At 43.8% G+C, this 26874-nt stretch overlaps 1 protein-coding gene across 1 annotated transcript; it reads right to left on the minus strand.

Annotated features, from left to right (window-relative positions):
* Positions 1-46: 46 nt before the first annotated feature.
* On the minus strand, positions 47-26403 carry LOC124795796 (mucin-1-like). Its single transcript, XM_047259876.1, has 2 exons — positions 26050-26403; positions 47-139 (listed from the first exon to the last, which is right to left on the minus strand). The coding sequence occupies exons 1-2, from the start codon at positions 26401-26403 to the stop codon at positions 47-49; spliced, it is 447 nt and encodes a 148-aa protein (XP_047115832.1).
* Positions 26404-26874: the final 471 nt, after the last annotated feature.

Raw genomic sequence — 26874 nt, forward strand, 5'->3', positions numbered from 1 at the left:
TCATTTTCACGCCAATAAATTTGGCAGTAGAGGTTTTTCGGGTACCCTACAGCGCAACTTTGCCCTCGCAGCTGGAGCTGCGCAGCGCGGGCGACACTTGAATGAGAGATGAGGTTTTGCAGCGCTGCCTAACTGCCCCCTGAGGGGCCGTACACTGCGTGTCACAAAACAGGGGCGCTCGGTATAGGCGTGCAGCTCGCGTCTCCCGGGTTATCGCCGGCCCGAGTGCGTAACGACCGCCGCGGCCGGGCGAGCCGCGACCCGGTCGCGCTGACTACGGTATATTGTCTGCCGACCTCACACCCTCTGGCACGTGAGGGCCGCCCCATTAGGGCCTCTCGAGACCCGTCCCCGGAAGTGACCTCCGGCAGGCCAATTTATTTGCACCGGCCGTCAGGTACGCCGACACCTACACCCGCTTTAGAGTAACCCCCCGCCCCCTTAGTCCCTCCTTCCTCGCACTCCGTCACCACACGTGCGGCCGGCGTTGTTGCGCTGAGACTTTCGTCCCGTACGTGCAACAGGAGCCATGCATTCAAAATTTTCAAAGCGCGACATCAGAGTTAAACATTTGTGCTGAGCCATCGTATGTTTTCATTCACAACTGGATATTATATTTTTATATCCATAGTATCCAACACTGAGGCTGATTAGTACCAGTACAGCATTTTACTCTCCTATTTGCCTTCTTTTCCTTCTTTGCACATTTACAGCACTCATAGCATCCTGCATGTAGAACATTATTGGCCGACCACAACTATTCCTTTCCTCAATATATCCTTCCCCTATCATTCCAATGAAGTAACTGTACTTTCAAATATGCCATTCCAGTTTGGATGTGCTTCCAAAGATATTTAGTTTCCTGTATTGTTGTATTGGTAACTCTACCTTTCCAAGAGACCTGGGGCGTCCCTCTGTAATACCAAATCGTTCTTGTTTTCTTGTTGTCGGAGATCCAAATGGTTGTATAGCCCCGTTCTATGTTTACAAACTAATGCTGTTGCTGGTCAGTAAGTTCTTTCTCAATTTAAATGGGATCTTGACAGTGTGTATTCTGATCACAATTTCTTTCCGGTTCCTACCATTACTTGTGACCATGTTCCCCAAGTACGCTAATTCGTCTATTACTTCTAACTCTGCCCTTTCAATTCTCATTCTTAAGGGTTCACATTCATCTTCCACACTGCATGACACTGCTTTACTCAGTCCCTTGTTGGTCATACCTTAGTCACTATATAGAAAAAATCTTTTCAAACGTGCTGAGAACTGTCTCCACATTTTCCTCCGTCTCCATGGGCACCACAACATAATCTCCATATCACGGAACGTATATCTGCTGTCCCTTAATTTTGATCTCCACTTCTTTCGCGAAATTTGTCTGTAGCTTCCAGCTTCTTGGATGCAATCAGTATTACGTTCGATTGCTCTCCTGGTAAACCACACTCGGCCCACCTCCACATATAACAATCCATCGTGCAGTTAAGAAGCCATACATGCTTAAGGTTTACGAAATAATAACATTAAAAATGAAGTGACAAAAGTCATGCGATTGCAATGTGTACATTTACAAATGGCGGTGATATGGCGTACACAATGTATAAAATGGCAGTGTAATGGCGAAGTAATCATTTGTAACCATGTGATTCATGTGAGAAGGTCTCCGATATGATTACGGCCGCAAGAAGGGAATCTCAACGCAAAGCGCTGATTGTAGCTAGACGCATAGAACGTACCGTTTCGGAAATCGTCAAGGAATTCAATATTCCGAAATCCACTGTCGAGAGTGCGCCGAGAATTGCAAATTTTAGGCATTATCTCACGCCGAGAACAAAACAGTAGTCAACGGCCTTCATTAAACGGCTGAGAGCAGCACCGTTTGCCTAGATTCATCATTGTTAACAGACGGGCGACAATGCGTAAAATAACCGCTGAAATAAATATTGGATATACCACGAATATATACTTTAAGAGGGTGTGGCGAAATTTTATGTTAAGCCATGGAAGCAGACGATCGACTCGGCAAACTTTGCTAAAGGCACGACATCGTTTGCAACGCCTCTCCTCAGCTCGGGACCACAATGGTTGGACCCGACACGACTGGAAAACCGTGGCCTGGTCACACGGGTCCCGATTTCATTTGGTAAGAGCTGATGGTACGGTTCGAATATGGCGCAGACAACACGGAACCATTGACCCAAGTTGTCAACAAGGCCTTGTGCTAGTTGGTGGTGTCTCCATAATGGCGCTGGCTGTGTTTACATGGAATGGGTTGAGTTCTGTGGTACAAGTGAACAGGGAGGGGAGCGGCAGAGAAGCTAAGTAAAGGCAGTACAGATGGATGAAATAAGGAGGACTGATAGGATATTGATGACAGAGAGGAGAAGAAACAAGGAAATTAGCAAGATAGTAGTTATGGAATAACAGTCAAGCAAAGAAATGAGGATAGAGCTCTTCAGTGGTATGGCCATGTACAATGAACGGAGCAGTGACCACGGCCAAAAGCACACTTGGAATGTTCACCGCGAGAAAGTGGGAATCGTGGAGAACCGACATTAACATGGAGGAAAAAAATGGGTCAAATAGCTCTCAGCACTATGCGACTTAACTTCTGAGGTCATCAGTCCCCTAGAACTTAGAGCTATTTAAATCTAACTAACCTAAGGACATCACACACATCCAAGCTCGAGGCAGGAATCGAACCTTGACCGTAATGGTCGCGCGGTTCCAGACTGTAGCACCTAGAACCGCACGGCCACTCCGACCGGCCCCTAGGAGCAGATATAGACTTAGAATACGACGTAGTTGTGATGAAAAGTAGGCGGAAAGATTTTATTAGGCAATACTTGTCAGATAAAATGAGCGGAGAACAATTTTCACTTCATGAAGTTAGAAGCCTCCGAGTTTAAGCACTGAGAAACCTAGTGGAGGATATTTGTGGAGGGGAGAGAGGAATCGCATAAGATCAAAACATGCACATTAAGAGATTAGTTGAATAGCAGTTGGACGACATCCGAAGTTTTCTGTATGCTATGTGACGTAGGGACCTCCTGTTGGCCATCAGATAATCTTGTTGGTGTGTTGACTGAAGCCACTTATTTTCTTTATCACAGTGGTGATATTTCACATTGAAGTGTAACGGAAGCCTGTCGAAATGCAAGTTCTTGTCGTATAAATATGTAACAACAGAGACAGGAGCAGTAGAGTAAAATACGAGAGGTACTGGTGGATTCAAGCACTTATTGCTAACTATTTACTGCGTGTATTGATCAAAGTTGATGGACTGACTAGCTCAGTAGCAGGTATTTGTACTGGTGGACAAGGATAAGGTTAAACTCACAGTCGAGTAGTGGTGGCAATTGCTTAAGTGACGATAGTTAATGAGGTATGACATGATGTCTTAGATGAACTATGTTACATAACCAGTATGTAACTTGTGGTATATTTAGTTGTTTTTTTCTCAGTTATATTTCTCTGTAGGTCTGATGTACATTTTACAGCAATGGTATGGAGCCTGACATTCTACATGTACCCAGTGTACGCAATTTTTTTTCTTTTGTTTTACCCCGCAATTTATTAATGTCAGATTACATGCTCTTAGTTTGGACGGTGAGTTATTTAAAATTTCATGAGTACAATTAGTATTTTTTTATTTGTTATAGAATTAGTGAAGTTTGCATTACTCCTAAAAATAATGGAGATCCCGGTAACTAAGCAAATTTTTATCTCACCATTATTTTTTTATTTGTGTGATGCAATGTTTTATTTGTCATTTGGATTGTTGTAAATTTGTATGTGTACGTTACTCTGGACTGTGGAGAGTACAATAATGCGACAACTGTGTCAATAATTCGGTAAAGTAACAGCGTTTGGTCGTCTATTTGAGGTCACCAGGGGCTAAGATCTCCTCCTGGTTAATATAATGACTTGCTACATTTGTTACAATACAGATTACTTAAAAAATGTTCGGAACTTTCCTAGCATTGCAAGGATAGTACGGTGCCATTTTTTTCTGCATGGGTAGCCGGTGGTGAAAGGGTACAATACCGTCCGACATCGAAAATAGGTACAACATTCCTCGTTATTCTTCTCAGAACAATATAATTTTTGTAATAATAACTCAGTTTCACTTAATACACCGAAGCCGGATACCAGTGTAGGAAAGAATGACAATTTATTTATTTAATTGATCACACGTGCACTCTCACAAAATAAATCCCTACATCCAATTTGGTGAGATCTGTGAAATGAACCGCAGATAGTGAATGTGCAATATATGATCATCTTTGAGACGGTCCTTTGGTCACCTTTGGTGGAACCAAAGAGATGAAATTTACCTGAGCTCTGAGCGCCTGAAATGTGGCTGACCAATATGATAGCAAGGTGCTCCCCCACTTCGGCAAAGATGCGATCTGACATGAAGAACGGCCATGTTCCAGCACTCTGGTGCTGCATCTTGTGTTGTAAGACCTGTCTTAGGTGTGCTCCGTAAAGACAAATGAGTGGAGAAAATGGTATGCATGTGAAATACTTAAGAGTAGTTTGGAATAATCATTTCTCTATTTCAGCAACTTTTGGGGGGGGGGGAATTAAATGACAGGCAGGTAATATTAAGGAGATCGTAGTAATCTTCCGAAGTGACCAACAGTCACACTGAAACCACGTGTAGCAATAAGCTGAAATACTTGCGAGTGCTAGTACTAAGTTGGAATACTTACGAGTTCTAAAGTTAAGCTGAATTACTGGCGTGTGTACTATAAGTTGGAAATATTTAAGAAATGGCGTGTGCACGAGTTGAAATTAGAGACGAGTACTTCCACGTGGTGAGTACTGTGTGAGTCTCAATCTGTATATGAGACAAAGGAAAAAGAGAAGTACTTGTCCATGGTATCAGTTGAGGACTCGCGTGTGTGACGAATATGTTCTTAATATTACTCTGCGTGTTATGTTTCCGTGTGAGGCTGGATTAAAACTCTAATACTCTGAGAAAGAAGCAAGGTGAGACAGCCGTCTATCCAGTAACGTCACTTGGCCTTCATTTGTAACACCTCCGTTTTTAGTCCTGACCCGATCAGATCGAATAGCAGCCCAATATTTATTATTAACATGACCGTGAACCTAATGGGGCTGGTAATCGGAATTGACTGTTATGGAAGTTGTTACTTTCCAGTTCGTCCTGCTCAATACTATAATACTGAATGTATGGTAATAAGGAACACCAACACAGTTTTACTAATTATGAACTTACATTCTTCTCAAAACATAAAAAGGAGACAGCCACTGCCTTCGTCATACATATCAAATTACGGCTAATCTTAGCACAGGCTTCCTTCATTTGCCATTATCGTCACACGCTAATCCATCACTGCATGCAACACTGCAATCCAAGGTTAGGCCGGCGCGGTAGACGCGGAAACTAAATATCGGCACAGGTAACGTCACTGATCACTTTTATAAAGATACTTCATCAGTTTCCCGGTATTTATTTATTATTTAGGGGTCTAACCACGGCGATGGTGACACCCTTCTCAGTTAAAACCCTGTATTCCAATAATGGCCTCCTCACACACCATTCCCGCCAACCACTCTGGCGCATCTCGACACTCGCTAGCTCAACACGTCACAATCGATTGTTCGCCCTATCGACCTGTGCCGAGTGCAAAGTTATAGTAAGGGCCTACGGATCCTTTACACATTGCACAGGAAGAAAAAGTTACGAAGTGGGGGAGTGTCGTGTGAAACTAGGATGAATACCGATAAAAGGGGGAAAGCTGAAAGTGATGTGATTCTAACGTTGTGACTATTCTTTGTGTTGTATTGTATATTGCCAGTGTGATGTATTTCATGTAATTTAAGTGTGTGTGGTTTTCATGGGAGAGTAACGAGATGGTTTCAGAGGCAGCGGGTTTTGCATTTTCCTTTTTGTACCGCTCAGTCTGGAGTAAATTTTCGTGATGAGGGGTGTGAGAGTCGAAGCGTGAGATATAGCAAAAGATCCACCATCCTATCCAGAAAGTGTACTGTAGCGTTAGATAATTATGAGACCATAAGATAGAGAATCACCAATGTAAAGCCATGCCCACTGGGCGGAGTTTCCCATGTGTGATTACCGTATAAAAATGTGATAATAGAATAATAGAATTTATCGGAATAAAAAAAAGGATAGTGAAAAGAAAAATATTGGTGGCCTTGTTCTGCGAATAGTGTGTAGTCATGATATCAAGAATTAATAATGTGTGCGCCATTTACATTCAGTGCGATGGCCACGTGTTGATCAAAGCCGTGGAGTAAGAAAGAAAATGTGGTATTGCCAATGCATAGTGAACAATCAGAGGTGTGTAAATTACTAATAGTCAGACGTGCGTTATCCGTTTCCGTTACGTAATATTCAAACATGAGAATAATTTCTAGCTTAATTGTGATTACTAGAGCTCATAATCAGTCATTGACGTTAGGCGATAAATAAGAATAAATCCCCTCGCTTGGCAGACCACTCATCTTGCAGGCCTGACTGCTTGATGTCACGGAATGAGCAAGCCATGTGGGTGCCTCTCATGTTTTGTATTTAATACGACACCATATAGCAGTACAGGGTATATCCCATTTGATCTAATGCTCGGAAGAACACTGAAACTACCAGGAATATTGCAAAAGGAAACAGCCGCAATAGGATATGATTACGACCACTATGTATACAAAAATAAAAGCTAGGATGCAATAAGCACTTTGAGCTGCAAGAGAAGAAATAAGAGAGGCCAAAGAAATCAACAAGGTGTATTATTAAAAAACAGAGCATCAGAGAGCTTGAGCTTTTCAGGTAGGTGACAGAGTACTATTGCATGACGAAACAATACCACGTGGGAGATCAAAAAGCTAGATTCCCAGTTCATAGGACCATATGAGATAGTGAAAGTGGAACTGCCCAATATAATCATAAAGATGAAAAGGCGACAGGAGTTGAAAGTGCATGCAAATACATTAAAACCATATTACTAAGGAACCTAGAAGGGTAACATCAAGATTTCTATTACAAACCCAACAGGACAGCACCAACCCTAATGACGTGAAGTCCAGTTATCATCATCTAATTGTCATCAATTGTTTTAAAGTTGCCCTGGGCAAGGAAATACGGATGAACTTGTGAGGGTTAATCAGATAAGAGTATCACCAGGGCTATATTACCATCACAAAGGCAACGTTTAAATTACAAGTACAACAAGGGAATTGGTAACATATGTAAATTTGAAGACATTAGCTGACAAATTTCATGCTGTAAAATGAGTAGGATTAAAAATGATACAAAAGTTCAAAGAGAGACTGGAACGGTTAAACAGTAGTTAAGTAGAGTGTAATATGTTGATTAACGGGTTTACGCACCCTATAGAGCAATTGAAAGAAACCACGTCCCTAATTAATCAATTAACCAGACCAGTGAGAAAGAGGAGTTTTAAATTTTGCAGGGGAACGAAGTAAAATTTTATTTGGAACCTTAGACGGGTCAAATGCCGAATATTATACAACGCACATCGATAATATGGAGTCGAGATCTGAACGATTGTAACTTACTGAAAGAGCAAGTAGCAGTAGTCAGAGCAACATTGTCAGGCTTGAATAAAACAGTAGATGCAATCGCGACCAATCGGCAGTTAGTCTAAAACAGAATGAATAAATTAGATAATTTTGTTAAGTATTCTCTGAGGACCACAGATGACGGCCTCAAGAAACTGGCTGCATTCAGGACACTCAATGAACAACTCTTAAAATTTCCAACGGTATTTAATGAAATAAGTAGGGAATATAAGGACTCGTAAGTGCAATAATTTATGCACAGAAGGGTATTCTTGCACCTCATATTGTTTATCCAATACAGATTGTCACGTATCTGAGATAAATCCTAAATGACTTAAGAGAAGTCAAATTCCCGATCCCCTTAATGGAAGAATATGGATATATATTATTAAAAGTTATGGATCTCGGTGTATTCGTAACTAATGAAGTGTTGGGATGTGTTAATAGTATACCACTGATTGAAAACAACGATTTTAACCTGTATAAAATGTAACCAGTACCCATTAAGTGAACGTCAGGTGGAGATCAATATGCGTATATACAAACAGAAACGGAATACTTACAAACAGATAGATCTAAGAAACTATCTACTAAGTTATCACGGGATGCATTAAAATGTAAAGATGTAAATGCACAAAGAACGATATGTAAGCAAAAGTTTGGATAATTTCCACGTACAACCAAGATGATTGTGAGGTACAATTACTACAAGACAATCATATACCTACTAATTTCATTAGAAAGTAAGAGGACTAGTTTATGTACTAATGAAAAGTTATATGTAATAGTCAAGGAGGAAGACATGAGAGTTCTGTGTAGCCCATATCCAGCATAGATATAAAATTAACGGGAATAGGTATATTAACGTTTAAGAAAAATTGGAAAGGTTATGGATCGCATGTGTATATTCAAGTAGGCAAGGTAATACAAACTCTACTAGAAGGGACGTAATCCCAAATGTGAATATGAATCTAGACGCTTCTACGCAAATGGAAACTAAAATTAATGAATCAAAAATACTGTTTGATTTACCATTAAAACATATAGCTATCAATTTAGACGATTTAAGAGTAGCAAGCCAGAAATTAAAAGATATGGTAAATTCATAGATAAAGAACAACTGGAACTATAGCGAGAAAAGAAAGTACACAATTATTCCATCGTTACTTACTTAAGAACAGCTTTAATCATAGCTGCTTATAACATTTGTATGCTGTGCAAAATGTAACTGTGGCAACGATTTATACAAAAAGGTTTTTGATGATGAAAATTGCTGTCAATGTACTTGTATCATGACGAAAGTCGTGCAAACCCCTGAAGTAAATAGAATTCTTTTAAGATCAGCCAACAGAGAAGAAGGTGTAATATATGAGAGAACTTCCAGAAACATAGATGACAGAGTAATAATTACCAATAGACGATAAGATGTTTTCTTTCAGGTGTAAAATAAAAACTATGTATAAGAGAAATGTGATCCTTTATGTAAAACAAAATGTAAAATTATCTAATGTAACGATTTGTAGTGTATATATGTTTTTGTAACTATGTGACAAATTTTCTTGCACATAGGTAAATGTTAAAATGTATTAACGGAACTCTGAATAATGCTCATCAATGTAATTGTGGGGGGGAAGGTGTTCAATCCCAAGAAAAGAACAAATTAATAATCATTTTATTGAGCAATAATTGTCAGATAAAATGAGTGGAGAACAATTGCCACTTCATGAAGTTAGAAGCCTACGAGTTTATGCATTGGAAACCACAATGGAAGATATTTGTGAAGTGAAGAGAGAGAAGACGCATATGATCAAAACACGCACAATAAGACATTAGTTGAACCGCTGTTGGACGACATCCGAAGTATTCCGTATGTTATGTAAAGTAGGGACCTCCAACAGCCCGTTAGGCCACGGACTAAACACGTGATGGAACTATTTGAGACTGCGTCAAGGGATACAAGCCCTGACGTCAACGGGTACTTTCCAGTGTACGTAAGTGGGAACATCGAGCGGAAACCTCGAGGAGAAATCAAATCGAGGGTCAGCCGCGACTTACACGGTATATAAGGGAGAGATAAAATGAGAAGAGTCGGTCTGATGGAGAATTGTGGTGGAGCAGTCTGATGGAGAATTCTGGTGGATTAGTCTGATGGAGGAGTCCGAAAACAGTAGTACGCCAGTCCATTGCGCTACATGAGTACGCAGAAGAATTATTCGCAGCGAGAAGTCAGTGACAGATCTGGAGACACACACAGCAACTGTAAGATAAGTAATCATTATCTACTCTGGGGAATAGCTCTGAACAACGACGATATGTCTTTGTCTCAAGGAACAGCTAGCATTTGTAGCTTCGTAATTAAGAAGAACAATTTACAGAGTAGTAATTGTCTGTTGTAGGCTTAGATGAGTGGCCCGATGATGAGAATAAATTCTATCTGACAGGTAGTACAGAAAGGGGTTGGGAACTGGCACCTCTTTCATAAGTTATCAAACAGAATAAATATATTACTTAAATGAGTACTGAATTCTTCAGCGTATCCAGCCTGCCATAAATCCTAAAAGATTACCAGTGTAACCAATAACCACCCAGTCTACCTGGGAAAGCTTTCTCCCTCTCATCACCGTTAATAAATGTGGGCACTCAAACAACCCACAGATTTTCGTCAACGTTCCAATCGCACTACAAACTGTGCTGGGACGCCACAAGATTAGTGAGGAAGAATCAACGCGCAAAAAAGTGGGATACAGAAGTATTAAGGAATAACGACGCACATTAGAAGTTCTCTAAGGCTTTAAATTCAGCAAAAAGGAACAGCTCAGTAGGCAGTAGAGATGAAGAAAAATGGACATATCTAAAAAGGGCAATCACAGATTTTAGAAAGGAAGACATACGTGACTGCGAAGAAACCATGGCTAACAGAAGACATGCTTCAGTTGATAGATGAAGGAAAGAAGCACAAACACGTTCAGGGATATTCGGGAATACAGAAATACAAGTTTCTGAGGAATGAAATAAGCAGGAAGTGCAGAGAAGCTAAGGCGAAATGGCTGCATAAAAGATTTGAAGAAATCGGAAAAGGAATGATTACCGAATGGAGTGATTCAGCATACAGGAAAGTCAAATTAAATTTTGGTGAAATTAAAAGCAAGGGTGGCATCATTAAGACTGAAAAGGAAATTTCATATTTAAATGTTGAGAAGAGGACGGATAGGAGGAAGGAGTAGATTGAAGGGCTCTGTGAGGGGGACGGTTTGTCTGCTGTGATACAAGACAGAACAGCAGGCGATTTAGAAGAGACGGCTGATCCAGTATCGGAATCAGAATTTAAGAGAGCTTTGAAGGGCTTACGTTTAAATAAGGCAGAAGGGATACGTAACATTCCACCGGAATTTCTACAATTTTGGGGAATGTGGCAACAATACGACTATTCACGTTGGCGTGTAGAATGTATGAGTCTGGCGACATACTATCTGACTTTCGGAAAAATATCACTCACAATATTCCGAAGACTGCAAGAGCTGACAATCAGCTTAACAGCTTATGCGTTGAAGTTACTTACAATTATAGTATACAGAAGAAAGTGAAACTAATTTGAAGGTGTGTTAGAGGACGATGAGTTTGGCTTCAGGAAAGCTCGAGGCATAAGAGAGCGAAGACGGGTAATATACAGTATGTACAAGAGCCAAGAGGGAATAATAAGGGTGGACGACCAAGAACGAATTTCATGCATTGAAAAGGTTGTATGACAGGGATATAGTCTTTCGGCTCTACTATTCAATTTGCATATCGAAGAAGCAATAAATGAAATACAATAAAGGTTCTGGAGTGGAATTTAATTCGAGGTTAAAGGATGATTCACTGATAACATTGCTTTTGTGAGTGATAGTGAAGAACTACAAGATCTCCTCAATGGAATGAAGAGTATAATGAGTACAGAGTATGAACTGAGAGTAAATCGAAGAAAGACGAAATTAAGGGGAAGTGGCGGAAATAAGAACAGCGAGAAACTTAACATCAGGATTAATGGGCAAGAAGTAGATGAAGTTAAGGAATTCTACCACCTAGGCAGCAAAGTAACCAATGACGAATGGAGTAAGGAGGACATGAGAAGGAGACTAACACTGCCGAAAAGGGCATTCCTGGGCAAGAGAGGTCTACTACTATCAAACATTGGCGTTAATTCGAGGAAAAAATTACTGAGAATGGACGTCTGGAACGCAATATTGTATGATAGTGAAACATGGACTGTACGAAAACTGGAACAGAAGAGAATCGAAGCATTTGAGATGTGGTGCTACAGACGAATGTGGTAAATTAAGTGGACTGATAGGGTAAGGGAGGTTCCGAGCAAAATCGGAGAGGAAAGGAATATGAGGAATACATAGGAAATCGTGGAAGGTCGCGTCAAATCAGGCAGCAGACTGAGAATTCAGAAAAGAAAGAAAAGGAAAAAGGAAAAAGGAAAAAAATCAGTTCGTGCAAAAGATCCTACACAGGAAACAGTTTCGAAATTAGGGGTTATTGATTACTGTAGAGGCAGTATGGCTCTTTAGTTCTGAATGGGACTTCCAGTAACTTGACGAATCCAATGCCATGTCAATTTGCTGTACTACACCAGGCAAAAGAAAGTCTGGTAGAATGTTAAGAGGTATCCTGTTTTATCTCCTTCGTGGATAGTATTAATATACTCAAGATGTTTATATAACTTATTGAGTTTACTGCTTACTTCTTCGCTTCAACATAACTTCAAAATAATTGTAATTCATAGAAATATAGCTACTGAAAAGCATTTGCCAAAATATGCTGTGTATCTACTTTAAAATCTATATTTTCTAACACCATTCACAATTTTGAACACATAAAAAATTATGTGGTATTAAATACAATTGTGAAGCCACCACTATCAGTATTACACTTAGTTTTAAGATTATGAACTGAAGTCAGCGCATTACAGCCATTTGTGTATATAAATGGACGGAATGTATGTGACCGTCGTTTCAACCCACGAGCAGGAGAAAACAAAGATATAATTTTTTCTCATTATAGTGTCTTTAACCTTCTGTATTGTTTTTTATCATTTGCCTGTAATTTTCTTGCGTCCACCTCTGGGCTCATGAACCGTGTCAGATTTTTTGTTGGCCGTATGTGAAGTTAGCAAACGAATGGGTGCCTTTTTGTAGACAGGCTTGAAACCTTTCTTTACCTGGCACTCAAGAAAGCTAATGGCAAGTGTCTTACATCAAATGAAGCTTGTAATTTTCTAGAACAGCTTGCCGTGTTTGAGAATATTAGATTTAAAAGTACTTAATTCTACAACTTTAGTTGCAAAACTTGGAAATCTCTATTGAGCCACGTCTGGATTACTATCGGTACCTGCCACCTTACCTTATCATTGGCTTCATCGACGTCCTCTGTCCGCCTGCTTAGCTGGGTGGTAGCGTGCTCGCCTCCCATGCAAGCGGGCCCGGTTCGATTCCCGGCCGGGTTGTAGATTTGCTCCGCCCGGGGACTGGGCGTTGTGTTGTCCTCATCATCATTTATTCCTCATCGCTGGCGTACAAGTCACCCAATGTGGCGTCGAATGAAATAAGTCTTCCATTTGGTGGCCGAACTTCCTCGAATAGGGGATTCCCAGCCATCGATGCCGTACGCTCATTTCCATGTACCGACATCCTAACAGATGTAGAATAACCGCCTACAGTAAAATATGATCACATCCGCTGTCTGCTGCAAAGTTTTCTTGCTGTTCTGCTGGTTAACTAAGGCTGTTAAACGAGGACGGAAGTAAACTTCTTTTGGATACGTATGGTGTCCATAACTGTGGTAAGTGTGCCTATGACATTCGAAAAATTACTGTTTCCCAATGCCTTTATGGTCACACGTTTGCCTCTTCAGAGTCGGTATATTTAACATTTCAACTGCTTCGGTTTGTGGATACATAGTTGCCAGTATTTTCTTCACAGATAAAGACCAGAATAGAAACAAAACCGTGAGCACCTTCGTGTGGCTAAAGTACTAGTTCTGATTAGTGAAATCCCCTATAATTAGAGCGAGTTCTTGTTTAGGAATTTAATCTGGGTTCTCACGTACAACAGTGTCTAGCTTTGAATAGTAATTGTTCTACTTGTTTAGTTCTTAATGTGGATCACTATTGCGACTTACCAGGATATGCTTGAGGTAATCCTAAGCCCAACTGTAAAAGGCAATGCCTTGCTAATATACTCTTTTTTACTATTTGGTGGAACTATGGCTACATATAAGTAGAAAAAATCATTTTAATTTGTGTATTTCAATTTTTAATATCTGTGTCTCACAGCGGAAATGAAAGATTCTTGTTTATGGTATTTGTTCTCCGTGAAACATTCATCTGTTATGTGTGCATATAGGTGAGAAAAATTTGCTACTAAGTGATCATTGAAACTCATGGTGAAAACCTTCAGTTGTCTTTGATTTCCCACTATGCTGATAGTCTCAGTCACAGTTCATTTTCGAGCTTAGGCATAAATGTCAGGAATGTTATACCGTACTCTAAATGATTACATCCTGGTATAACAATCCTGCCATTTATGCCTACTAAGACAGAAAATGGTCTTCGACTGGAGTTAGTAGCACTTTGCAAAATAAAAGTCAGGTACAGGTTTTCTTGATGAATTTCAGTAATTCATGTGATAAACTGTCATAATTATATTTTTTAAATTCAAGATTATAAAATATTTTAAATTTTTGAAGAAAACTAATAAAACTTTTAAAAAACTTTTTGGTAACCACATTAGTTATTGGAAGTCCCTCTCTCACAAGATCATACACAACCGGTTTCACGATGGTTCAATCACATCCTCAGGTATATACATCTACGAAAAAGTATATCAGCCTATGAAAAAGTACAACAGGAATTAGAAGCTATGATAATTGTAAAACTATGACAAATAACGGGAAAGACAGGGGAATAGCTACCCACAAAAGTCTTCAAGGTAAACGGTCTCCCATCGTTCGGATGATATTCGAATTTTCAGAGACGCCTAAATTGAATGGTTACCAGGTGAGAAGTTAAAATTTACAATGGATAGCAGGTACAGGCAGTATACTCGAGTACCGTGAGCCACGGGCATGGACCAAAAAAAGTTTTTAGAAGATTCTCATAGCTTTTTTTATTTAAAATTAATATCGTTCACAGTTAAGACCTGAAAGGGTCTCATGCGATCTTTTGGTGTGTGGTTTGTAATGCTATTCTGTTGTTGTCAGCTTGTGCCTATGTGTTTTTAATTTTTCCCCTGAGTTTGTTTCTCTTTATAGCAGGAGCCCTTTTGTTGTCGTCCACAGCACTCTTACAGCACAGTGGTATGTCGACGATATTCTAGGTCCCAATTTGTTGCACTTCATGGTAAGCCATTATGGGCTTGCTTTTCAGCGAGGTAATGCCAGCCCACACACGGCAACAAGTTCTACAGTTTCTCTTCGTTCTTGTAAAACACAGTCTTGGTCAGCAATATTGCCAGATCTCTCCCCAGTTGAGAACGTTAGGAGCATCTCTACGCAAACGCCAGTGCTCTTGGTCGTTAACTGAATGCCGTTAGCCGCTGCGCTGTACGTGGTGATTTGGCATTTTCGGCCAGGTATTGACACTGTGAATTTCGGAATATACAGGGTGTTACAAAAAGGTACGGCCAAACTTTCAGGAAACATTTCTCACAACAAAGAAAGAGAATACGTTGTGTGGACATGTGTCCGGAAACGCTTACTTTCCATGTTAGAGTTCATTTTATTACTTCTCTTCAAATCACATTGATCATTGAATGGAAACACACAGCAACAGAACGTACCAGTGTGACTTCAAACACTTTGTTACAGGAAATGTTCAAAATGTCCTCCGTTAGCGAGGATACATGCATCCACCCTCCGTCGCATGGAATCCCTGATGCGCTGATGCAGCCCTGGAGAATGGCGTATTGTATCACAGCCGTCCACAATACGAGCACGAAGAGTATCTACATTTGGTACCGAGGTTGCGTAGACAAGAGCTTTCAAATGCCCCCATTAATGAAAGTCAAGAGGATTGAGGTCAGGAGAGCGTGGGGGCCATGGAATCGGTCCGCCTCTACCAATCCATCGGTCACTGAATCAGTTGTTGAGAAGCGTACGAACACTTCGACTGAAATGTGCAGGAGCTCCATCGTGCATGAACAACATGTTGTGTCGTACTTGTAAAGGCACATGTTCTAGCAGCACAGGTAGATTATCCCGTATGAAATCATGATAACGTGCTCGATTGAGCGTAGGTGGAAGAACAGGGCCCAATCAAGACATCACCAACAATGCCTGCCCACACGTCCAGAAAAAATCTGTGTTGATGACGTGATTGCACAATTGCGTGCGGATTCTCGTCGGCCCACACATGTTGATTGTGACAATTTACAATTTGATCACGTTGGAATGAAGCCTCATCCGTAAAGAGAACATTTGCACTGAAATGAGGATTGGCACAATGTTGGATGAACCATTCGCAGAAGTGTACCAGCTGCTGATAGTTCCTGCACACGCTGTACGTGGTACGGAAACAACTGGTTCTCCCGTAGCACTCTCCATACAGTGACCTGGTCAACGTTACCTTGTACAGCAGCAACTTCTCTGACGCTGACATTAGGGTTATCGTCCACTGCACGAAGAATTGCCTCGTCCATCGCAGGTGTCCTCGTCGTTCTAGGTCTTCCCCAGTCGCGAGTCATAGGCTGGAATGGTCCGTGATCCCTAAGACGCCGATCAATTGCTTCGAACGTCTTCCTGTCGGGACACCTTCGTTCTGGAAATCTGTCTCCATACAAACGTACCGCGCCACGGCTATTGCCCCGTGCTAATCCATACATGAAATAGGCATCTGATAATTCCACATTTGTAAACATTGCACTGACTGCAAAACCACGTTCTTGACGAACACTAACCTGTTGATGCAACGTACTGATGTGCTTGATGCTATTACTGTAGACCAATGAGTCGCATGTTACACAAGCACCGAAGTCAACATTACCTACCTTCAATTGGGCCAACTGGCGGTGAATCGAGGAAGTACAGTACATACTGATGAAACTAAAATTAGCTCTAACATAGAAATTAAGCGTTTCCGGGCACATGTCCACATAACATCTTTTCTTTATTTGTGTGTGAGGAATGTTTTCCGAAAGTTTGGCCTTACCTTTTTGTAATACCATGTATAATTCCCTATTGAAATACGGAATGGAATGTCCCATGCGTCTAGTTCCAACTACCATTTTCAAACTACCATTTGACGTAGAAAGTCCCTTAATTCAGGTCGTGCGGCCGTAACGTGACGTCAGAGACTTTTTCACATGAATCTCCTGAGTGCTAAAGAAAATTCTGCCCATTCACTGCCCGTTTCATTATGTGTGCTCGATATTACTGCCATCAGTATTGTTCACATCGGTACTCCACGACTTCTGTCATCTCAGTGTATATTTGAAGTTATAGGTAATACCGAACAGGAAGTGTACGTTAAAGTGACACTTCAAGTGAAGTGTTGTTTATTAAATGCAATCACGGCCGCAATGGGCCTATCCCTCTCCCTCCACCATGATCTGATCCTGGACATATAGTAGAACGTAACGATAAACTGGCTGCACCAGTTTGTTCTAATTTCTCTGGCTGCAAGATACTTTGTTATGTGGCAAGGATTTCAGCGTGTATCGGTACTGCAAACACAATCCCATAGGGGTCAATGAATTGTGCAATTTTGTTATTGAGTCGCTTATAGCGGTACGCTGCGCTCGTGTGTAGCAGAGATTTATATGTGTCAGGACTGCAGATGTATTCCTCAAATAAAAACATGAATAAAATAATTTTTTCTCAAGGTGATACTTTAAACACCTTCATGACCACGTCCTGTACATACTCCACTATCACCAATGGTTTGTCTCTCATAGTACCAGCATTGATAGTATTCTGCGTTAATCGCAGTGTGTGAAACGAGTGAAAACATGTTCCTGAGATTAAGTAAAAATTTATTATCTAACTTTAGTGTATGGAGTAGATTATTAAATGTCTGTGTCTATCCCTCGTACGTGCTCTACTTTATGAATGGGTTGTGCTATTTTGTTGTGATTCATCTAGCGGCGTGCTCTCGTACAGTATCAAGGGGGTTATCAGTGTGTAAGAGGACCACAGATACGTATCTACAGACAAACATAAATTGTAGCTTTAATTTTTTGGCTTGGTAATGAAAAGATTGTGTTCCTATCTCGTATCTAATCAGCCCATGGCAAAATTAAAAGGAAGAAATGAGCACCCCTGCGATTCCTGAAGAGGAAATAACTTTTCAGTCTTTGCTCGCAACTTAAGTCTGTTGAATCTTACAACTGGCTGAAGAAAACAGGGTTTGGATGCGAAAGCAAGTTTTGTCCGAACTTACACTGCAGTCAGAGTGAAGATTACATTCCAAGAGCAAATAAGAAATACTGCCACGCTTAACTGCCAAACTAATTCCAAGTACATAGAATTAGATACCTTAAAAAGGCTGCAATTATGTTACTTAACATACAGGCCCTTCTATGGAAATGTGGAACACTATCCGAAGATCTGGTCTCTAGAGTGTGGCGATCATGTTCCACGCACGTTTCGTGAAATGAGGATGGAACCTGATCGTCCCACTCGTCTTTTGTAGCCCGATAATTTAGCTACAACCGAACACAGCCGAACGGTACAGGATGGTCTGCGTCTAATTCTGCATCGAAAGACACGGCCACGATGAAATCTTTCTGGGATACAATTACAAAAAGTGTATGTGGGGACCTCTTACGTTTTGCGGAAAAGTTTGTTTATCGTGAAGGCATTTTTCAACTTGAAAACGCTTGGGACCAGGTGATTTACCTAACATTTTCAGAGAAATAAAGTTTTGCGCCTAATGACACGTCCAAGGAGAATTAAAATCATTATTTTCAACACCAGAATTTGGCTATGGAGTTACAGGGAAGTGCATGAAATGTAACCGCTGCATATGCACCTGCGCACTTCACAAGTACTAGCATTCAATAGAGAGCTCTAAACTCGACAGAGCGCTCTCATGCAATCAAAACTTATGCGCCAAAACAGCGATTTCTGCTACAAAAGTATCGACATGTACCAGAAATTTTGAATCTAAATCTCACCTGGACAGGGTTGTTTGACTGTCAGCTGAAATCTTGTAGCAAGATTTGGACGCCATGTGACTGCTAAGCCGAAACGTCTTGGAACACTAATTACGTTGAGAGAACTTAAAAAATTACAGTACCCTCATTTATCGAAATAGTCAGCGTTACAGTCGTACAACTGTGCTGCTCTCTGTCGAAAATCATACAAGTAATTTACTATTATCTTGTAGAATGGAATTGTCAGATTTCATTGAGCACTTCGTAAGCAACAACAAATAAATAAATGAAAAAAAACGTTGCGTTGCTGTGTATCAACATTTATCTTCTGGGAAACAACGTTTACAGTGTTGTATCCGAAATTTAAAAAAATTCTTAGTGATGTGCTTTGTGTTGCGCATTCGCGTGCGCGTGTGTTTGTTTCGACATGTTTGTCGTAAATATAATACGTCAATCTTAAGTTTAAAATAGGTCTAGAGACCTCTGAACGTATTTGATCCCTTAGCGCATTTATGTCGCTACGTTTGGGTATACAGAACGTCAGCCATTCAGTGCACGTATTGTATATTTCATAGAAAACTAATTGCGAAATACTCTGTATGTCCGTATTTCATCTGTTATAAACGCTATATGATACCAAACCTCTTTCGAAAATCAAGCGAGACGAAACCAATTGTTCAGCAGCACCTACTATTTGCAATATATCTTATGTTAATAAAGCGAGCACCTTTCTTCGTCAGTGATTGTTCCTCGGTCCGTACTGAGTCTGTGAGGGAAACTTACTTTCGGCTCAGAATGGCACAGTAATGGAGATAAAAATCTGCTCCAACATTCTGTAACTGACAAATGGTATGTGGTCCACAAACGTTAATGGAGAAACCTTACCAGCGTATTCGTTGTAAAATCTAATACGAATACTCTCAATAACAGCCTCCTTATTTGCTGTTAGTTGTGTAAATAGTTTTTCTGTATCTAGAGTGCCTATTTCACCACACACATGTGAGTTTCTGCGGAGTTTTTAAACATTGGTTGGTTGGTTTTGGCGGAAGAGACCAAACAGCGCGGTCATCGGTCTCATCGGATTAGGTTAGGAAGTCGGCCGTGACCTTTCAAAGGAACCATCCCGGCATTTCCCTGGAACGATTTAGGGAAATCACAGAAAACCTAAATCAGGATGTCCGGACGCAGGATTGAACCGACGTCTTTCCGAATGCGAGTCCAGTGTGCTAACCACTGCGCCACCTCGCTCGGTTAAACATTGGTATTGTAGTCGTATCACTAAGGTCTAATGGATCATTAGACAGATGATTTAACATGTACGCTTTATGTGTTCCATTTTCAGATTAAACATCGGGATGAGGGATGCGAGAGTGGTTGGAAGATTTGGAGCCAATTGTTCGTCACTAATATTCAGAATATCCTAGGACTTGCAGACAGACATTTCGCCAAATTTGTGTAGATTGCCATTCAGTTTCATCTATTAATCGTTTTTCTCTCAGTTTTGTGGCGAAGACGAGTATAAACACTAACTTTTAACGAGACTATTACCAAGTTACCGTTAACCAGAAGAAAGAAACAAACGCCGTCGTAAAAGGCCTTGAAGGTCCAACGGTACTGACCGGCCGCCGCGTCATCCTCGTCCCATAGGCGTCGTCCTATGCACATACGCAGAGGCATGTGGTAAGCACACCGCTCTCCCGGCCGTTGTAAGTTTTCATGATCGGTGACAATACTTCTCAGTCAAGTGGATCCTCAATTGGCCTCGCAAGTTTCAAAATGGTTCAAATGGCTCTGAGCACTATGGGACATCTGAGGTCATCAGTCTCCTAGAACTTAGAACTACTTAACTTAAGGACAGCACACACATCCATGCCCGAGGCAGGATTCGAACCTACGACCTTAGCGGTCGTGCGATTCCAGACTGAAGCGCCTAGAACCGCTCGGCCACACCTGTCAGCGGCCATGCAATTGCTGAGTGTACCCCACTTGCCTACAGCACAGTCAAGCACGACAGTGCTTAACTTCGGTGATTAGACGGGAACAGGTGTTATCACTGCTGCAAGACCGTTAGCCATTAACCTAGATGGTTTTATTACTGTACTGAATATGTACTTCATTCATAAGATATTCACATGTGCTATACATTAGTGTTTTTTTTTTCTTTTGTGCATATTCACAATAACACGCTTTTAATCGAGATTATTTTGTTCCGGGTAGAAACTGTTTCTGAAGATTTCTAACGCTTGATTGAAACTGGTCACTGTAAAATTCTTGCAAGGGTAATAACGTGATTGCCTGCATCGCGATATCACGGAAAGTACCTTTTGTTGTCGGTTCAAAGAGTAGCGTGAGCAGTAAAGCCTGAAGCACCAGCCCCTTTTCAGACTGTAGCCCGGACTGCAGGTAGAAGGTATGTAGTCTGACTTACCACGGCTCCAAGAAAGAGAGGGTGGTGGACCATTGCCCCGGCCTCATTTTGCCCACTATAATAATCAAAGGTACTCGTTTCACAGCAGGCTGAGTGCAGCTATGGCGGTTCTGGAAGAACTTGAACGATGGAAAGTGCACACCCCTTTCAGGGACTGAACCGAGAAATTCCACTATTAGAGTCTAGAAATCTATCAATCACTCCACTCGTCTGAATAAAAGTAATATTAAACATCTCTGAAAAAATTGAATGGAAGTAGAAAGTAAGTGTTGTAACTGCGACGAGGACGGTCGCGGGGTAGCAAAGACGGAAAACGCGGCGGGACCCGCGGAGAGCCACGCGAACAACACCACAACGGAAGAGGACGGACGCGACCAACGAAGGACAGAACGGATATAAACAGACCGAAAAACAAAGTCGCAAGGAAACAAACACGTCAACGAACCAGGGAGGAAGCACTCTAGCGCAAAGCGGGGTGTAAACCGACGTAAGCGAGATTAGACTGACTGGCTGAGCTTTTCTTTTTTTTTATTGTTATTTGCAACACCTTGTACAAAGGTGGGCTGTCAGCAGCATAATACGCTGCTCTTCAGCCGAGAGTGATACAATATAAAACATAATGGAGGTACAGACGATACAAGACAAATGGCGGGTAAAAAACTGTAGACACTGAAAAACAATATACACGAAGCCGTTCATGCTGGACAAGAAAAAACACGAAAACCTGTTTACACGTCGCACAAAACACGGACGACTGCGACGGCACAGGTGAACAGTGGTGTCATGATGGCGAAAGAACACTAAACACAAAACGAAGGCATACACACTAGACACTGATGGCGATGATCACCAGCGGCTCCAAGAAAGAGAGGGTGGTGGACCATTGCCCCAGCCTCATTTTGCCCACTATAATAATCAAAGGTACTCGTTTCACAGCAGGCTGAGGTGTACGAATCCGGGGTCCTGCCAAGAGAGGAGGAGGGGGAGAGGGAGAGGGGAGAGCAGAGTTGCCATGGGCAGGGGAGATAGGGGGAAGGAGGAAGGGAGGAAAGGGGAAGGGGAAGCCCAGGGGAGGAGGGGTGGAGGAAGGGGGGATGGAGGAAAAGGAGAGAGAAGGGAGGGAGGGTGCCCAAAGGAAAAGACACAGGAAGTGGAAGGGGAGGATCAAAGTTGATAGGAGGGGTAGATGGAGGGATGGAGGACATCATCAGGGAGGGGGAGCTGGCGGAAGCCACCTTGGGAGAGGGTAAGGAGGGTGGAGAGATGGAGACCAGGTGGGATGTGGGAAATCAGGCGTGGCAGTGGGTGGGGGTGGGAGAGGATGGGTGAGACAAGTGTGTGAGGAGGATCGAGTATATGGGAGGTGGAGAGGATCTGCATCCGTTCGAGGAATAGGAGGTGGTGGGGCAACGTAATTGAGTCGTACAGGATCTGTGTGGGGGAGGGGAGACATGCAATATGCGTGGCAGAGAGCATGGCGTTCTAGTATCTGAAGGGATTTATAAAAGGTAGGGGGGCGGAGATCCAGACTGGATCGGCGTAACAAAGAAGAAGGCAGATGAGGGATTTATAGGTGTGGAGTATGGTGGTGGGTTCCAGACGCCACGTACGGCCGGAAAGTAGCTTGAGGAGACGAAGTTGGGAGCGTGCCTTGGCTTGGATTGTCCGGAGATGGGGCTCCAGGAGAGGCGACGGTCGAGGGTGACGCCAAGGTACTTAAGGGTGGGGGTGAGGGCGATAGGACGGCCATAGATGGTTAGCTAGAAATCGAGGAGGCAGAAGGAAGGGGTGGTTTTGCTTACAATGATCGCCTGGGTTTTGGAAGGATTGACCTTTAGCAACTACTGGTTGCACCAAGCAGTGAACCGGACAAGATTGGATTGGAGAAGGTGTTGGGAATGCTGCATGGTGGGGGCAAGGGCAAGGAAGGCAGTGTCATCGGCAAACTGGAGAAGGTGGAAGGGGGGTGACTGCAGCGGCATGTCCGCCATATACAAAAGGTAGAGAAGGGGGGAGAGGACGGAGCCTTGGGGCACACTGGCATAGGGAGAGAAGGTGAGGAATCCGTGTTATGGATGGTGACATAGGAAGTGAGGTGGGAGAGAAAGGAGCCAATCAGACTGACGTAGTTAATGGGAAGGACGAAGATTTGGAGCTTGAAGAGAATACTGGAATGCCATACGCGGTCATAGGCACGTTCGAGGTCCAGGGAGAGGAAGATTGCGGAGCGACGGTAATTAAGCTGTTTGGAAAGGAGATGAGTGAGTTGAAGGTGAAGGTCATCAGAAGAGAAGGATGGCCGAAAGCCACACTGGGTAATGGGAAAGAGGTGGTGCTGGCGGAGGTGCTGGTGGATTCGTCGGTTGAGGATGGATTCCAGGACCTTGCTGAAGACCAAGGTAAGGCTGATGGGACAGTAGGAGGAGACAGCAGATGGCGGCTTACCAGGTTTAAGGAACATCAGGATATGGGAGGTTTTCCACAGGTCGGGGTAGTAGCTGGTGGACAGGACTACATTGTAGAGCCTGGCCAGGGTGGAGAGGAAAGAGACAGGAGCTTCACGAAGGTGGCGGTAGGTGACAGAATCGTGACCATGAGCAGTGTTGCGCTTGGTGCGGAGTGTAGCTGTGAGATCCTGTGTAGTGATAGGGGCATGGAGTTCCATGTTGTGCAATGTTGTCCAAGTACTGGAAACCAGGTACGAGGGGAGGGACGGAGGTGTCAGTTCGATCGCGGATATCCGGGAAGAGGGAGTAATTGAACTGGGGATCGTTGGGGATGGAACAGACATCAGAGAGATAGGAGGCAAAGTGATTGGCCTTACTAAGGGTGTCAGGGAAGGGGTGATCATCATGGAGAAGAGGATAGTAGGGGAAGGGTTTAGTTGCGGTAAGGCCACGGAAGGCTGACCAGAACTTCGACGAGTTTATAGGGAGGGAAGCATTTAAACAGGTGCATGTCTGTCGCCAGTCCCAGCGTTCCTTAGCCGCAAGCAAGTTTCGGATGTGTTGCTGGAGTTGCCGGTGGCATCGCAGTGTGTCCAGGTCACACATGTGGAGGAAGGCACGGTAGAGTCGGCGGGATTCATGGAGGAGGAGGACGATCTGTGGGGGTAAGGTAGGACAGTGGTGGTGGACGGCGACAGTAGGGACGTGGGCCTCCATGGCCTCAGACAAGAACTGCTGGAGAAAGGAGGCTTCATGAGTAATGTCGTCAGGGTGGTGGTAGGTGAAGGGGTGGCTATCGACCTGGCTGGAGAGGGTATCCTGGTAGGCATCCAGTCGGCATGGGAATAATCATGGATGTAGTTTGGGGGAGGGTCACTACAAGGGTCGGGATGGGGATGACGACCGTGTGATACAGTGACGAGGACAGGGAGATGGTCGCTACAAATGGGCTCCAAGACATGTTGAGGTCGGCGGCGATCATGTAGGAGGAGAAGGTAAGGTCAATGTGAGAGAGGAAGTCGAAAGGAATAGGGGCGTTAGGGCGGACATAGATGGTGGCGCAGGTGACGATATGGCCGGGGGAGAAGAGACTAAGGATCAGGTGTTTGGTGGGGTCGGGAAGGAGAGGTTGGAGCCGAACTGGGATTTGGCGATGGTGACCAATGGCAACTCCGCCACGCGCAATCGGGAGGGGATTATTGGAGCAGTGAAGGAGGTACGTCGAAGTGTGGATGGTGTGGTGGGGTTGGAGGAAGGTTTCATTTAGGAGGAAGGTATCCACACAGTGGGTAGCAAGGGTGTGCAGGAAGAGGTGCTTGTTGGCGGGATGGGAGCGGATGTTGTTGAACAGGACACGGTGCTGTCGCACCATCACAAGGACTTAGCCGAGGGTGTCAAGACGGGAGAAGGTGAAATGGGCCTGTTTGTGGGAGTAGGTGGCATACATTTTTAGGTGTAACACAGAACAGGCGGCGAGGGATATCTGTTGGAGGGTGTGGGTGCACTGGAAGGGGTGAACATTTTGGAGGACGATGGTAAGGATCTGATGATGTCCTCAGCGGTAGGGGGGGCGAAGGAAATTGTCGGGAGGGGTGGGGGCGTCCAGAGGGCAGATAGGGACAGTGAGTTCAGGAGTGGTAGGAGGGGGTCGGGCCTTACATTTCTGGGAGTACGTAGGATGAAGGACGTTACAGGTGTTACAGGAGGGAAGGGATTGGAGGTTGAGGCACTGCTGTAAGAAGTGTGCTTGCTTACAGTGCAGGTAGGTGGGGGCCTCACAGCACTCAGATGTTGGGTGTGCCTTATGCCTCAAATACTTCTGGCAGCAGAGAGATTGGGGAGAGGAACGGGAGGCGTCAACTTTATAACATTGGTTAAAGAGGAGGGCACCCTCCTTCAGGAGACAGTCTATGGAGGGAGCGTGTTCGGAAAAGCCCTCCATAGGGTGGGTGGGGCCGGCTGAGTTGTGAATGCAACACCAACCCGGTGTTGGAGTCGGTGGCGGAGATGGTGAGGGCGAAGGCGATGGCGACGGTGATGATGAAGATGATGAAGAGGGCGAAGGGGAAAGTTGAGAGCGGGACGTGGCCCTCTGGGCCACCACTCTGGCGGAGGCCGTGGAAACAGAAGGAGCTGTGGGAGGGAGTGGAGGGAAGACATCAGAGGAGGTGCAGGAGGGAGGAGCCAGGGATGGGGCGACAAAAAGTGAGGGAGATGGGAGAGTTTAGAGTGGGGGATGGACTGAGGGGTAGGGGATTGGGCACACCACGTGATAGTGGTGGCAGCGGTGGAGGGAGACGTGTAGATGATGGCAGTGATGGTGGCTGTAGTAGTGGCGGTGGGTGTCGACATTGTGGAAAAGAGCAGAACACAGGACAGGTCAAAAGGACAGTGGCAAACAAGGGACGGGGAAGCAGATGAAAACAGAAGAAAAAGGATGGAGAGGCAATAAAGAAGACAGGGGCCGAGGCCCCACTCTGCTGCTGCTGGCGGGGGGGTGACCCAGCTGGCTGGCCGGCAGGGACGCCGCTGCTGCTGGCTGCAGGCTGGGACCTCTGCAGGCTGGGACCGCTGTTGGCTGCTGGCTGAGGGACCGCTGCTGTCGGGGCCCGCTGCTGGCTGCTGGCAGGGACCACTGCTGGCAGGGACCACTGCTGGCTGGGACCGCTGCTGGCTGCTGGCTGGGACCGCTGCTGGCTGCTGGCTGGGACCGCTGCTGGCTACTGGCAGGGACTGATGCTGGCGGGGACCGCAGCTGGCTGGGACTGCTGCTGGCTGCTAGTTGGCTGGCTGGCAGGCTGGCTGGCTGGCTGGCACCTGGAAAACCCATCACTTCGATTAGTGAACGATGTCACAATCGAAGGGCGGTATTCTCTCGAATCACCACTGAAGATGGACTGGGTGAGCGAGAGGCCGGCAGATAAGTATTCTATCGGGGGCGCCACTATTGGCCCCTGGGACCACGTGTTCCACTGTGGCGCCCTCACACTAAAAGCGGGCCAGGAGGCACGCGCCGCCACAGCTTACGGCGCGATGGTGCTGAGACCATATGGGTCTTCGACGTATATGACGTCTAGCGCGGATTCAAATTCCGCAGCGCGCGGTACCAGAGTAAGTTACATTTCCCGTACCTTAGTGGGGTAAGTCTGAGTGATCTAAAACCTTAAGCGATGTCATAAAACGAGTGATTAGATGGAAGGAGGCGCAAATTGATAGGAATTTTGTACCACGAAAACATACGTCACTAGTTATCGTTACAATCTTGGGTATTGTAGGAGGTACGTCTTGGGAAGATACATAT

The sequence above is a fragment of the Schistocerca piceifrons genome, chromosome 4 (assembly GCF_021461385.2).
Source record: "Schistocerca piceifrons isolate TAMUIC-IGC-003096 chromosome 4, iqSchPice1.1, whole genome shotgun sequence".
Taxonomy (NCBI): domain Eukaryota; kingdom Metazoa; phylum Arthropoda; class Insecta; order Orthoptera; family Acrididae; genus Schistocerca; species Schistocerca piceifrons.